The 15,969-nt window shown below is 43.5% G+C and overlaps 1 protein-coding gene across 1 annotated transcript in view; it reads right to left on the bottom strand.

The window, feature by feature from the left end:
• LOC140999798 (plexin-A1-like) overlaps positions 1 to 15,969 on the bottom strand; it is a 255,076-nt gene that overhangs the window by 142,799 nt on the left and 96,308 nt on the right. Inside the window, exon 3 of the mRNA XM_073470337.1 lies at positions 10,355 to 10,486. Within this exon, the coding sequence (XP_073326438.1) occupies positions 10,355 to 10,486 (132 nt within the window). The remainder of the gene's footprint in view (positions 1 to 10,354; positions 10,487 to 15,969) is intronic.

Below are 15,969 nucleotides of genomic sequence, written 5' to 3'. Positions count from 1 at the left end.
CTGACAGGGCCAAGGGCACTTCCACTAGATTTCTGTATCCTCTCCTCATTATTCTCCGTCCCTGTCTTCACTATCATTTTTTAGTAACTTAAAAGTTGGACAAACACCAAAGGAACTGCTTATAAAAGGAGCGCGTGGCAGTCTTCTCTCTCCCTGACCTCCAAGTGCAGTAAATGCTGAGTGAATTGAATATGAACCCTGTCTGATGTGGTGCCAGGGGTAGGGTTTCTCCACTGTGCGGTACAGTACGGCTGAGTACATTTCTGTACTGTAGCTAAATCGATACACGGAGGTACATCATCAGACCATTATGCCACTGTCTGGGCGGCCTCGCGAGGCAGGGGCGAAGGCATTTGCTGCCGACAGGTCACCTTACGAAGCTGTTTTACAAGCGTGCAGGCTCGACCTTGCCCTGCGAGTTCAGTAGTGGAAATGCGGTGGTGATGTTACGGCAGACAGAAGATCAGAGACGGGGCTTGGCCTCGCAGGCACGCTGTACATCGATACAATACGTGGATTAGAAATGCAGAAAATAAACAAGGGCTCCATTAAATGTATTGAAATAAAAGAGTCATTCGTCGTAATAGGAAACAGGTGAATAGAAAGCTCATAGCTGCATAGTAGAAGCAAGACTGGTAATTATATGATAAGAGAGTAATTCTGTACAAAGGTAGAGTAGAAATCAATAGATTATGAGATGTAATCCACTTAGTCATTTACTTTAAAGCAATTAGGTGATGTCATCCATGGGGACATGCACACTGAGACAAGAAATATTTCTGTCTCAGTGACGTCCACACCAGAGGCTGATGACAGGATGAAAAATCTCTCTTACTCGGCTGTTTTTATTAGATCGGGACGATTTGACCACGTAACGAGGAAACAACGGCAATGATAAAATTGATTTAGTGCCGTTGCTCGTTTTTATGAGCACAGATATGATGTGATGTGGCCGAACACAAAGAGAGACCAAAAGCTACAGGCAGGCAAAGATACGTAGAGCGAAAGGACATGGAGAGGCTCTGTGTGTGTGTGTGTGTGTGTGTGTGTGTGTGTGTGTGTGTGTGTGTGTGTGTGTGTGTATGGAGAAGAGACACAAAGAGAGCCATGTATAAATCCATCGCTCGCTAATCGAAAACTCTCCTCTCTCGGTGAATCGGACAGTTTTATGTTTTCGCACTGTGTGTGTGTGTGTGTGCGTGTGTGTGTGGATGCCTCTATGTGAGTCAGCGCTGCTGTACAGATACGCAGTCTATATGCTGCAGTCCAATCCACCACTTTTAATTATGTGTGTGAGTGAATATGGGAAAAGGTAAATTGCTCTGTCAAGCTGCGAAATGGGCTTTTTGATGTTTGAGGTCTCATCACTTGGCATTTCTATTATTCAACAAGGAGAGAGGACTGGAGGGATGAAGAGGAGGAGGAGGAGGAGGAGGAGGAGAGGAGAAGGAGAGGACAAACAGGGTGAAGGTATACCTCACTTCTGAGAGTGATCATCAAAGAGAGTATGTATATAACAGGCTTTTGAGCGGCGTGGTGAGGAGAGTCCCGGTGCAGACTTCTCCGAGGACCCAGAGGTCCATGCATCACTTCCTCCAGCTTTTAGTTTTATGGCCCAGAACTTTACTGTTTTGGTTCAAACAAGGACAAAAGGCACGTTAAACCCACTGTACACTGTGTACCTACACAGCTTTAAAGGTGCAATATGTAAAACATGGAGTCCTGCCAAATTCATCCAAAAAAAAAAGGGGCTGCTGCTAGTTAGCTCAGTTAGCTGTGCAGCTAGCAGTCCAGACTATGAGCTCGGAGCTCCAGGGAAGGGTTTGTGTTTACACCGCAAGCAGAGGGGCTTTGGACCAGGACAGGTACGCTAATTTATGTAGACGAATCTGCAACACAGTAGCTACTTAGATGCCATTATGTCAAAACTGCTATTACAGCAGTCTGACAGTGTTAGCAACAAGCTAAACATGGTGAAGCATAGCAGCTAAAGAGCCTGATATACTGTGTGCTACAAAGAATTACCTTAAATGAATGCTAACATTTGCTAACATGTTCACCAACAACAACCAATTCTAGCTAAATCTGTAAATTGCTGTGGCTAGCTAAATATTGTGTTTTGGATTGTGTTTAGTGTGAAAGTGATAATCAACTAAATTATCTAAATAAAGAGAAGGCTAAATGTTAGCATGTTTGTTAACAGTCTTATAATGGGTTAACATGTTTTACAGATACTTTGGTTTGTCAGTGCAGTACTGTATTAGTGTTTTGTTTTTTTCCCCACGTGTGCCACATAAAACAAGCTAATCATTATTAGCAACCCGCAAACGTTGGTAATCCATTTAGCATGACATTGGACTACATTTTTATTCATACCTTGCTAATACTAATGTTTGTTACAAACATCTTCTATAAAAGACTGAGGATGGAGTGAAGGCTACAGGCTAACAGCTTCAACATTAACTATCACCTTCTTATCCTGGACCAACGGGGGTTGAGTTTACAGTTAGACCCTCTGGCCATTTTGGAGGGAAACAAGGCTACATGTCTGAATGTCTCAATGTCTTCTGTCTCGAGACAGCTGATCAAATGTGGTTCAACTGTGCCATTTCTGATCATTACTTGTATTTTCTTATCAGACCGGGTCCGTCAATGTAACTAAACAAGTCCAGAAGAACCAGCAACAGTTTTTCTTTCGGATACTTTTTTTTGGCTTGAAAACAGCAGAAGTTTATACACCCCTGGGCCTGGCCAGCGACCTTAAACCACAAAACATTATCTCTGGTCCAGACAGCCTCTGGCTATGAAGACGCTGCTCATCAGTAGGCCGGGGAGACTCTGCACACACTCTGGTCCTGTACAGTCTGGTACACAAGTTCACATTCTGCAGCAGAGGGGAGATCCTTATTCTATTCTATGCTGTCTGAAGCCACTGCTGGGAGAGCAGTTAGTCCACAAACTCACTCCATCTGAGAGAGACAGAAGTGAGGACCCCTAAGAATACTGAACAGATGAGGCGGGAAGAGTCGCGGAAAGGAACGGACCATATCCTGCAAACCAATTATATTTTCCCACCTCCTCAGCTCTCACCAGCTCTCTCTCCCTTGCCATTTTATTCTCTGACTGGACTGTGAATTTGGTCGAGGCTGAGGCTCTGGAAGTGAAGGAACACGCTGCTGCTTTGACCATTACTGATGGCCATTTCATCTCATCGACTCCATCATTTAGTGTCATTCTGATTTTGTCAGAAACAAAATTAGACGGACAGAAAAGACAGAACTTGAAACACATCCAACTGCTGATAGAGATTTTTAGAGGAATGGTTAATGGATATTGGAAAGACATTTTGGGAACTACTGTAAGTTCATTCCCTTTCTTCATGATTAACATGACAAGATTGATTCTGCTCTTATATCTTGGCTTGGCTAACAGTTAGCTTAGCTTAGCATAAAGACTGGAAGCACATGGAAACAACTAGCCCGCCTCTGTCCAAAGTAAACTAAAAAATCTGCCTGAAAGCACCTCGACAGCCAGAAACACGTTCTTGTTGAGTCTTGTTGAGGCTGCCATGGCAACCAACAAGATCTCCAGGAGGTCCCTGCGACCGGCCAAAAAATACAGCACACAAAACTTGTGGATTTGATATTTCTGTGGGTGTATGGATTATATAAATTGAATGTGTGAGATGCTATAACGGAGTGCTGGTAGACAGACTTTTTTAAGCTAGCTGTTTCATCACACTTCCGGTTTTTATGCTAAGCTAGGCTAATTGCTTGTTCTTCTAGCTGGCAGATATGAGAACAGTATCAATCGTGTCATGTAAATTAATTAATACAAATGAATAACCTAATATCTCTAATAGCAATTGGAGATGTATACAGGTTGTTAGCTAGTATTGTCATGTTTAATGGTAAGACATGAAACTGGATCTGAATCTGTCTACACACCAGGTTTCTAGAGACAATTCCTCTCAAGTTGGAGCAAAAACAGACATGTACAGGATGGACGCACACATTAACCGTCTACATGTGTAAAATATAAAAGTATCACCTTGGATCGTCTCAAAGAGCAGCATTGTGGCTTCTACCAGGCCTCTCTCCTGTCACGAGAGCTCCCTGCCGTCACTGCACTGACATGCACAGACATGTAGTGGACATATCGGCGCTCATCAAAAATAAAACACTGGCTTTAATAATTGAATAAGACTTTCTGGTGGCGATAGCTGTCATCTTTAATGCAGATGACAGGAGTTAAAAGGGAAAATATCCGACAACACTCCCAGCATGGAGTTAAGCTTGCTTCACTCTGCTGAGCACTGGTGGCTAAAACAAAGACACTTGTTGAACACCACGCTGTGATTATCATTCTAATTGATGTGTTTAAATTGGAAATCTTAGTCTCTGTTAAAAGAAAGTCATTTTTGTGGGATACATGTTTTATTGTCAAGCTTTCCCAAAGCTCTAATTTCTTGTTGAGTACTTTGGCTAGATTTCCCTTTCTGTCACTGTTTTTTGTAATACTGGCAGTCTTATTATATCTGTCATGTTGGTGATGTACAGTATTCTCTTGTGCTGTATTCTCTTGTGTTGAAAAACTAGGAACACACAACTTCTATCTTGTAAATGTTGCAGTTGAAGTAAACATTAATAAATTAGAGAGCTAAATAACATTGTGAATCAATTATTTCTTTCTTTGCATGTGTTTCAGTCTGTTTCTCCAAAATCAATGTGTGTATCTTAGGATATTTGGACCCTCTGTATGGTACATTTCAGCTTCCTGGGCTGCTATGATCCGAGGGCCTTATTTCCCCTGTCACATCAACACTGTCGCCGTCCATTGGTATCAATTACACTCCACTTCCTCTCTGCGCTTATGCAGACACAAGGAAGTCAATTATGTCTAATTGCTGGTAAATTACACAGCGCTCGCATGGCAGTTACTGTCTACGTACCAGGGAAGTCTTGTTGAAGGTTATCACATCGCAGTCATTAACCGTTACGAGATAAGAGAGAGTCGTGCGAGTCGAGGTAAGAGAAGGAGAAGAGGACATGACTGAACTCTAACTCTTAGTAGTGGTGAGTGAATGGCGCCGCGTGAGTGGCAGCCTGTTACAGCAGCTCTCGCTCACCTTTGAGCTTTTTCTTCTTTTTATATAACTTTTAGTACTTTTTAACTTTTCTAATTTACTTCTTTTTGGAGCTCTTTCTCCGGGCAGTATGGAGACCAGAGTTGTTTTTATCGCTCTGGTCTTAATTCTGCTTTTTTCGCTGTTTTCGGCCGTGTCCGGGGAGCCTGTACGCGGCCCTATTGTTTACAGTAGGGATCAGCTGTTGGCCCTCAGTAGCGCCGCGGTGCCGCCGCTCGAGCGGCCCGATGTCCCCCGCCAGCTGAAGAGGAGGAGACGCGGGTGCCGGGCCGGAGCTGTTCGCCGTAGCAGGAGGAGACGCTACAGACCCGTCCTCCCGTCTGTCATCATGGGGAATGTGAGATCTCTCCCCAACAAGATGGACGAGCTGACGGCGCTGACCCGGCATCAGAGGGACTACCGTGAGAGCAGCATCATGGTGTTCACTGAGACGTGGCTAACGGCGCAGACCCCGGACACGGACGCTAACCTGGACGGATTTCAAACGCGGCGGGCGGACAGGACGGCAGAGAGCGGTAAGAGGAAAGGAGGAGGGCTGGCTGTGTTTGTTAATGACAGATGGTGTAACTCTGGGCACATCACTGTTAAAGAACAGGTCTGCAGTAAGGACATCGAACTTTTAGCGGTTAGCATGAGGCCGTACTACCTCCCGAGGGAGTTCACACAGGTGATCGTGATCGCTGTGTATATCCCCCCCTCTGCTAACGCTGATGCAGCTTGTGACCTTCTCCACTCAGTCACAAGCTCACTGCAGACACAGCACCCACAGGCCCTCTTCCTCATCTCTGGGGACTTCAATCATGCCTCTCTGTCCTCCACGCTGCCCACATTCACACAGTATGTCACCTGCCACACCAGAGACAATAAAACACTGGACTTATTTTATGCCAACAGCAAGGAGGCATACAACTCAGCCCCCCTCCCTCCCCTGGGAAGATCTGACCACAACCTGGTTCATCTCCTGCCTGTGTACATGCCCCTCGTAAACAGGCAACCAGTGGAGACCCGCACAGTTAAGACATGGACTGAGGAGTCTGAAGAGGCTCTGAGGGACTGCTTCGACTCAACTGTGTGGGAAGAACTGTGTGTTTCTCATGGGGAGGACATCGACAGTTTAACAGGATGCATAACGGACTACATAAACTTCTGTGTTGAAAACACTGTACCCACCAGGACTGTGCGGTGCTTTTCTAACAGCAAACCCTGGATTAATCCTGAAATAAAGGCTCTCCTTAAGGAGAAAAAGAGGGCCTTTAGGTCAGGAAACAAGGAGGAGCTGAAGGCTGTGCAGAGGGAGCTGAGGAAGAAGATCAGAGAGGGGAAGAACAGCTACAGGAGGAAGATGGAGGACCAGCTGCAGCAGACTAACATCAGTGGAGTCTGGAAAAGCCTTAAAACAATCTCAGGGCTGAGGAAACCAGACTCTCAGGCTGCTGGGGATCAGACGTGGGTGAACGACCTGAACCTATTCTTCAATAGGTTTGACCAGACACCCACCCCTCCCCCGGCCCAGTCATCTCTGCTGCCCCCCACCACCTCTTCCATCCCCCCTGTTTCCTGCCCCATTCTCACCTCTACCTCCCTTTCCACTGCTTTCAGCCTGCAGACACCCCCCACTGCCCCCCCTGACATTCACCCACCTCCCCCACCCGACACTCAGCCCCCCTGCTCCAATCTGTCCCTCTCCACTATCCAGGTGAGGAACGAACTGAGGAAGATGAAGGTGAAGAAGGCCACGGGTCCAGACGGGATCAGCTCCAGGCTCCTCAAGTCCTGTGCAGACCAGCTGTGCAGGATTGTGGAGTATATCTTCAACATGAGCCTGAAGCTGGGAAAAGTGCCACTGCTGTGGAAAACCTCCTGCGTGGTACCAGTACCAAAGATCCCTCACCCTAAGGACTTCAACAGCTACAGACCAGTTGCTCTCACTTCACACCTGATGAAGACCCTGGAGCGGCTGGTCCTTGTCCATCTCCGCCCTCTGGTGGGTCCTTTTATGGACCCACTCCAGTTTGCCTACCAGCCTGGCATCGGAGTGGACGACGCCATCATCTTCCTCCTGGACAGATCACTGTCTCACCTGGAAAAGCCTGGAAGCACTGTGAGGATCATGTTCTTTGATTTCTCCAGTGCTTTCAACACCATACAGCCTGCGCTTTTGGGGGACAAGCTGGAGCTCACGGGGGTGGACCAACACCTCACGAACTGGATCCTCGATTACCTCACCAACCGGCCACAGTATGTGAGGACTCGGGACTGTGTGTCGGACACAGTCGTCTGCAGTACGGGGGCCCCACAGGGAACAGTCCTGGCCCCTTTCCTGTTCACCCTTTACACTGCTGATTTCTCCCACCAAACACCCCACAGCCATCTACAAAAGTTCTCTGACGACTCTGCTATCGTCGGCCTCATCAGGGACGGGGACGACAGAGCCTACAGAGAACTTATTCAGGACTTTGTGGACTGGTGCCAGCGGAACCACCTCCAGCTCAACGCCGGGAAGACCAAAGAGCTGGTGGTGGATTTCCGCAGGCGCAAACAACCCTGCACACAAGTGGACATCCTGGGAACAGACATTGAGATGGTGACGTCTTACAAGTACCTGGGAGTTCACCTGAACAATAAACTGGACTGGACTGATCACACTGCAGCAACATACAAGAAAGGTCAGAGCAGACTCCATCTGCTGAGGAAGCTCAGGTCCTTTGGGGTGCAGGGGGCACTCCTGACTACTTTCTATGACTCTGTGGTGGCATCAGCCATTTTCTATGGAGTAGTCTGCTGGTGCAGCAGCATCTCGGCAGCAGATAGGAAGAGACTTGATAAACTTATCAAGAAGGCCAGCTCCATCCTGGGATGCCCTCTTGACCCAGTGCAGGTGGTGGGAGAGAGCAGGATGATGGACAAGCTGTCATCGCTGCTGGTGAAGGAGTCCCACCCCCTGCAGGTCACTATCACTGCACTGGTCAGCTCCTTCAGCGACAGGTTGATACATCCCAAGTGTGTGACGGAGAGGTATCGCAGGTCCTTCCTTCCTGCTGCTGTCAGACTATACAACCAGCACTGCTCCCAGTAGACCTCACATGTGCACTGTGCAATACTAAACTCTACACATATCCACACACTCTCTGGTTTGCACTAATTGGACAATTTTTTAATACCCATATTTATTATTTAATGTTTGTAAATAAAATACAAAACTGCTTATACTTACACTGTTCATATTATAAATACTATGTCATATTGTAAATACCAAGTTCATATTGTAAATACTATGTATATACGAGTTAATTCTATTTCTTATCTCTATTATATTGTTTATTTTTTACTTTTTATTATTGTTTAAGTGTGATACTGTCCTTTGGCTGCTGTGACTAAGGAATTTCCCCATTTGCGGGACAAATAAAGGATTTCTGATTCTGATTCTGATTACGTATGACGTCACTCCAAGATAACAACTACACGCCACAGCTGCAGGATTATATTGTATATATTGAAGATGAGATTAGTATTGGGAATGAGAAGAACATGAAACTATGCATCAGTCCCTTATCGACTTGTAGTGACGTTCTACAAATGTAATTGTTTTAACAAGCAAAGTATCCGATTCCCTTGTTGTTTGATCATGCTTTCTGAGGAAGGTATTTTAGCTCAAATTGATTATTTTATGAAATAAAATACTATCTACTGTATGTCTACACAAACTATGTATCTATGTGTCTGCTTGATTGTTCTATTTTAGAGTGTTGTATCATGTTAATTTCCCCAAAAGCCTAATCAGGGACGAGGTCTGCAAATTAGCCATGGCTAGAAGTCCCATGTATATTGTATCAGTTGCACTTTAATTTTATGTAACAATGCCTACATGTATCGTCCCAATCAAATAAACTAATAAATGGAATAAATAAATAACTATTTGACTCTAGAAGCTGTGACGGTGATGTATGAACTACTCGCAGGGCTAGTTGAACTCCTGTAGCTGGAAAGCTAACAGCTAACGACATGGCCAGATGGTGCCATGCCAGCACTCCTTAGTCCCAATAGCTCCCTGAGCTTCTTTCTATTTATTCTGTACTATAATGTGGTAATTTTCTCTGGAGATCAAACATAATTTCATTCAATAAAGACTTATTGAGGACGGACAAAAATCCAAATGCTAATTGACAATTCGCAGGTTAACAAACCACAGTGAGTTTATTCAAAACAATGTTGTACCATTGACTCCTGTCTCATAACTCTCTACAAGCCATGCCTTTTTTGCCAAGCAGGTTATTCTATGACAGATAATTTTAAAATAAAAAGTGGATGATGGCACACAGCTAATTAGCTTCCTCTATTTTGGACTCTGCGGCTCTCCGTACCATCAAAGGTCAGCAATGTCCACTGATTTTGCTTCAGAATTGTGCTGTTTCAAACTGGACCGGGTCTTTAAAGTGAAAGTTTTTATACATTAAAAAACAAAAATATTAGTTCCAATTCAGATCTTCAAAAATAGTCTAATTTTGTATTTCTTGCTAAACTAAATGAATAAAAAATAAATAAACAAATATATAAATCTTTCTCCCAATTAATATGCAAAGGTTGCGTGTACAGCATACTGTATCCCCGGTGGAATGGTGGTAAGGGGCTTCATCCTATATATGACATATTTTAATATTCATGACATTAATTAGCACTTATGACTCCGTGTGTGTGTGTGTGTGTGTGTGTGTAATATTGCTTGAACTGCATATGTGTCACGTGCTGTATGGTGTACCATATGCATGTAATTAGCTTGATGGCTCTCTCCCCGTGTGCGTGTTTTTCAGACATATTTCCTCATCAAGTCTTTACAGAGCTGTTGCACTGAAACACTCCATCCATTGTCAGAAATGAGGAGGTGTGTGTGGGTTTTTGTGAACACTCAGCAAGTAATGTATATTTATGAAAGTGTGCAGCAGGTGAACGCACCTGAGTGTGGAAGCAGTGTGTGAGTGTATCATTGCAAAGATACAAACACTGAGCAAGGTGTGTATTTTTCCACCATAGGCTGTCACGTATCGCTGGATCCATCCCTAAACCCACCAGACGGATAAATGACTATTGATATTTAGTCATCATTTCCTCAGGGTTGTCAACGGCAACTGCAGGCTGCATTATGGGCTGCACTTTTAACCCTGCCTGGCCGTAGATCATTGTGTTTTGAGCGTTCATGCTTGCTTCTCATACCTGTTTATCCGTGAGGGCGTATAAGTACTGATGATCTGGGCTGAAGAGCATGTCTCTCAGGAGGGGGCTCCCGTTGCTCACCACCACATTCTCATACAGCAAGGCAGGCTGGATGATGGAGTTCACCAGGATCTGGAAGAGGACAGAGGAAAAAGGCAAAGGCGTGATTACAAATCCAACATTTCTTCAATGTTTGTTCAACAATTATATGAAGGACAGAAGAAGATTACGCTGGATAATCCATAGAGCTCATGGTGAACATTTTTCTTTGGAACTACTTTCTAACAAAGAAATAGTCCCTGTGGAAACAGCATAAACGTTCCTTTGTGGTGCTTAATAAAAATAAGAGTCAAACATCTGAGGATGAGGATAAAGTTATGAAGATAGAAACTACCAAGTAGTGTTAGCCAACTTGACTGGTGTATTTTTACAGGTTACATTTTATATTAACCATCATTAATAAATGGTAAATCATAGTTCAGTTAATTGTTTTTTTTTTCACTATTAACAATGAAATGCTTTATAAATCATTATTATAGTTTTTTGCAAAATTGCAATTTTTATAACACCTTGAAAAAACTGTTTCATAAATACTGTGTAGTTCATCTATAAACTTAATTTGGATGACCACTATAAAGTTGCTAATAATGTTTATAAACCTTTCAAATCTTAAAAAATGGGTTATGAAGCATTTCGTGTTTGTTAATAATGAAGTAACTATTAACTAAAACTTAATTAACTATAAATTTACCATTTATGAATTGTTTTTATAAAGTGTAATTGTTTTACATTCAAATCATTAGCTTTAGCTTTGTAGTTTAGCTGAAAGCTGGTACTCTGCCTGTTTAAGTGTTTTTGGTGAAGCAAGCTAGCTTTTGCCCAGAAAAAACCCTCAAACAATCAAGCCATACAGTTATTATACAGGCCATTTTAATTAGTTTATTAATTAGTTGACTAACAATATTATTTTTATCTGTTTTGGAGTTGTGAGATAACCTTTTTCTACATTTCATCAGATCTGCTGCTCCACATGCACCATTATTGAGTTTATTCTAACATTCCCATGATGATTCTTTATTATCCTCAGACATCAATTGGTCAGCGCACTGAACACGGCGTTCCCAGAAGAACGATGACACATTATTGCCGAATACTTTGCAAGACTCATCCCATCTTCACTGCAAAGGTCTCCTCTAATGGACAGCAGTTACGTTCAAGAAAATGATGTGATCCTCTCCACCTCTTGTAAAAGCAGCACTTAAAATTTACTTTAAATGTTAACGTCAGCTGAAAAACAGCTACTGAAGCGGCAGATGACAATTTCAGCACTTTCATCTGCTTCTCAATTTATGCTAAAACTCGTAAAAAATCATACCGGTTGGTTCTGGGTCCACACTGTTGAGGGTGTAACTACAGCACACGGCTAAATGACGGCTCTTTTGTTGGCACTCGCAGTGTTGAGTCTACTGACAAGATTACAGAGGTATGAGGATAACTCCCTGTGTACCAACAAGTAAATGGTTTTTCTCCTTCCCTCTCTACTTTTTGTCTGGATACTTCTCTGTCTAATTTCCCAACCTCCATCTGCTCATCCATCACCTGACAGCAGTTTAGTCTCCTACAACTTTTCTGTCGCCTGGACTCACTCGGTCATCTCTCTCTGTGTTTTCTCCTCAGTCTCAACACTCTCTGCTGTTATTATCTGCCAAATCAGTTTCCTTAATCTTTTTTTTTCTTGAACAGAAGGTTCATTAACAGACAGGCTGTCATCGCTGTATGTGCTTTTGTTGCTTAAGAGGAGGAAGCAGCTTTGGTTAAATCCAAGTCAAGTGCTTTGACAAATCAGCTTTGAGGAGTTACTCAGCGGGGAGGTGAGAGTCTGAAATCTCTGAAGTTTACACTATAAGGTCAAATGTTAGTTATGTTTACAGCAGAGAGGAACAAGATTAGTTAGAAACCAAATATAGGGCAAATGCTGCTTACATCCGATTTTGTATTCATGTACCGTTTACCGCATCTGGACAATTCTGTTTGTGTCGGGAAAGTTTCAAATTGCAGAACTTTTGAAAAGTGTGTTTTTGTGTGTGTGTGTTTGTGAAGTAAGTGCATCCCAGTCGTTACTGTCCAAAGGTCATTTGTTTGAGCAGTCCCTTCTGTTGCTCCCACATGAACACACACACAGAACCTTTTATTGATGCGATTGTGACCTTTTGTCACCATGTATTTTTGTGTTCCGATGATTTCTCTCTCTCTCGATGACGGCACAGGCGAGCTTCACCCCCACGATCAGACGCAAAGCAAAAAAAAAGCTCCTCTTTATTCTAAAACAACTACATGCCCTGAGCCACCGTATCACTTCAGATGAGTGAAGGACTGCGGCGGAGCGAGGGGGGAACGGCTGCACGGAGCGTGCACTGCCCTACAGCTCGGGGCAGAGGGCAGTTGGAGTGGGATTCAGGTCAGCTGGCACAGAGGGGACTGCAGACTGGTGCAGGTGACCGTAGATTCTCATCGAGTCCAGTCGCCCGCAGCTTTCTGCTCTCCTTCTGCGACCTCTGCACTCTGCAAGTTAGTGTGTCCAAACAGACTTCTCACTGAGGAGGTGGGAGCACTTAAGGTCGAGAAACTTTGATTAACCCTCGCATCATCCACTCTGTTCCATTTGTTTTTCTTGGAAGCTGCACTGTGATGGTGCAGACTGTGCGATCAAACGACTACAACTAGTGTGAGTGGTCCGAACTCTATGATCTCTCATGAACACCCGATATAGAGAGTGATGCATTTATTGTGTTGGGATATGTTTTAAAAAGTCAATATCCCCTTCACAAACACACACACAGGCACTCAGGCACATACACCCCCCCACCCCCAACATTGCATACTATGTATATACCATCAGTACTATGCAGTCACATGATTTTCTGTATGTTCTATATAACCTTGTGAAATGTTTACATTATTTACTGGGTTTTCTGCCTCTCTGTAAACTGTGTATCTTTGTGTTACTTGCGTATTTTTTTTAAATTGCGCAAAAAATAAAAACAAAAAAGTTGGATCTATTCATCGAAGCCTAAGTCAAATTAATTGGTGTCAAAGCTATAACATAACATTTCTGCTAGTTATGGCTGCTGAAGTGTTACAACCATTACCAGGTCACCTACTTTATGCTTCTCAAAGAAGCAGAGCAGAGCGGAGCTCACCTGAATCAGTTTTTCTGTTCTAGACAAAGGTTCTCTGATAATAGACGATGATAGCTGCCAAGATGCATCTCCTACCACACAAAACATTATCAATTCAACCGTGGCAAAAATCTGTGCCGTCAATATGGCTGCCTGTGGCCGAGATAGGTAAGAATGATCACATTCTCTTTGCCTTTTGTGTACTTTATATAAAAAGAAACATTCTATAGGAGAGTCAGGTACCAGCAGCATTGCAATTTTTAATTCAACAAAGTTATAGCGCCTATGTTTGATATTGACACAGTTGAAAATGGTCAAAATAACCACCATGGCCGTTGTGCAACAAGTACTGCATTACATTAAGAATTTTAAATAAATGTCACATGTGTACCCAGATGAAGTACACGCAAGAACCAACTTCATAGACTCCACTTCTCTCTGTGTTGTCGACGCTCACTAAATTCACAGCCATAAAAAGGCGACAGCGGGGCATCTGGAACTTTTTTATCTTTGTGTTTGTCCAGTTTCTCACTCTCTGGAACTTATTAGCGGAGAGCCCGGGCTATAAGATGAAAGAAACTGCGCTACAAAAGCACTGTCTACCTGTTTTAAAAGGCGCTTATTAAATGTGCTTTTATAGCTGCTCCCAGGATGATTGGAAAAGAAAAAAAAAAGCTATTAATGTTTTTACTTTGATGTTACTGACAGCTTAGGTCTCATTAAAGTATTCTGGTTTTTTTTACTGATTAGTTTACCTCTTTGAAGCGAGACAATCATATGTGTTTTTATCGTGCTCAGCAGTGCTGCTCTCCAATGAGTTTGCTGAACATTAATTGCTGCCATTTGCATTCAAATTATCCACCAATCAATTAGTTTCAGAACACAATGTTTATTTGGGATATATGCAGGTTAAGTGACATATCAATCCAGTCGCTTCAACGGGAGACGAGGTATCACGCAGAGCGGTGAGGCTGCTGAGCTGCGTGCGATTACTAAACCCTCCATTTATATTCCAGGCATTGAAGCCGCTGCTCTTTTCCGGGGTGATGTACATTGAGGAAGCAGGAACAGGTTGCGTGTCTTGCTTAAGGACAGGCGCAATAAGACATGCATCATGTCTTTGACCTTTCAGTTGAAGCGCCGTTCTCTCGGCCACCTTGAGTTACGCAACTCTACGATGACAACGCAGGAGAGAAAGTTGGGAGCAGGAGGAAAGTTAAAGGTGACTTTTCCTAATGAGTTTGCAGCCCGGGCTCCTCTTTTTCTCTGTTCTTCACCATCCTGTGTGTCCCTCCCTCGGACCTCTCTGTCTCCTCAGTCCTCCTGGGATTAGGCTCATTACCAAACCAACGCTGATATCACCAAGGACACTATAACCCTCACACACACGCTGAGCTCTACAAGTTTTAAACAAAAATGCACACACTCACACATGAAGTGATACATGTGCACAAAAAAATGCGCCAAGAAGTCCTTTTTAAACAAACGATGTATCAATTTTCTTGTGAGGACGCCTTTAATGTGCTCACTGCATAGTCAAAAATAGGCAGGATTACGACCAAAGCGGGGTTGCGGGGCTCATAAACCCCAAAAATGTGAGATTTTTGGGGGTTTCATTTGTGTTTCATGGATTCTGGTGACATTTAAAGAATGAAAATAACGAAATAAGCAAAATGATACAGCATTTTTTACATCAAATCATTTCAACTTTACGTTGAATTATCAGAAAACACCACAGAATAATTCCCCCCTTCCGGCGTAAATCTGTGGCATGAAGTAATAATTTGCACTTTTCATTCATTCATTTATCCTCTCACCACCCTGTTTGTCAGCCCCTCAATGGTGTGACCCCTGTGACTGAAAGAAAAATCGACGTGGCAGATTTAACAGCCCCTTTCCTTTAAGACTTCACATAAGAAAAGCATCTGAAATCTGTTTAAATGTTCAGTCTCCTCCTCATTTCTCTGTACGCCAAAAAAACGAGGCACAGCGGACTACACGCTGAGTAGCACCAGAAATGTGACAATGACTAAACAGGGAAAGAGTGTTAAAAAACTGAGAAATACCAGAGAATTGTAACCCAGGGTGGAAACCAGGAGAGGGCAATGAAAAACGGGGAATCTCCAGGGAAAATCGGGAGGGTTGGCACGTATGGCACACCCCCCCCAACATACAGCACCCAAAGGATCCACTGCAAACGTCCACAAGACCCCCCCAGAGGTCAGAGTCAAAGCTGCTTTGGCTGCACAACGTGAAGCAGGTGGTTTTAAACTTGTGGCTGATCAGTGTATATCCCTCTCTATCACAGGTGACGTGGTATTGTGAGACCAGAAGAACCACAGGTATTTAAAATAAAGGAGCTGAGTCTCTCCAAAGAAAGTATTCAAGTGTTAATTGGACCCTGAAGACGGTGCTATGTCTGAAGACTTAACATTG

This window comes from Pagrus major, chromosome 7, assembly GCF_040436345.1.
Source record: "Pagrus major chromosome 7, Pma_NU_1.0".
NCBI classification, from domain to species: domain Eukaryota; kingdom Metazoa; phylum Chordata; class Actinopteri; order Spariformes; family Sparidae; genus Pagrus; species Pagrus major.
This window is presented reverse-complemented; position numbering and strand designations above follow the sequence as displayed.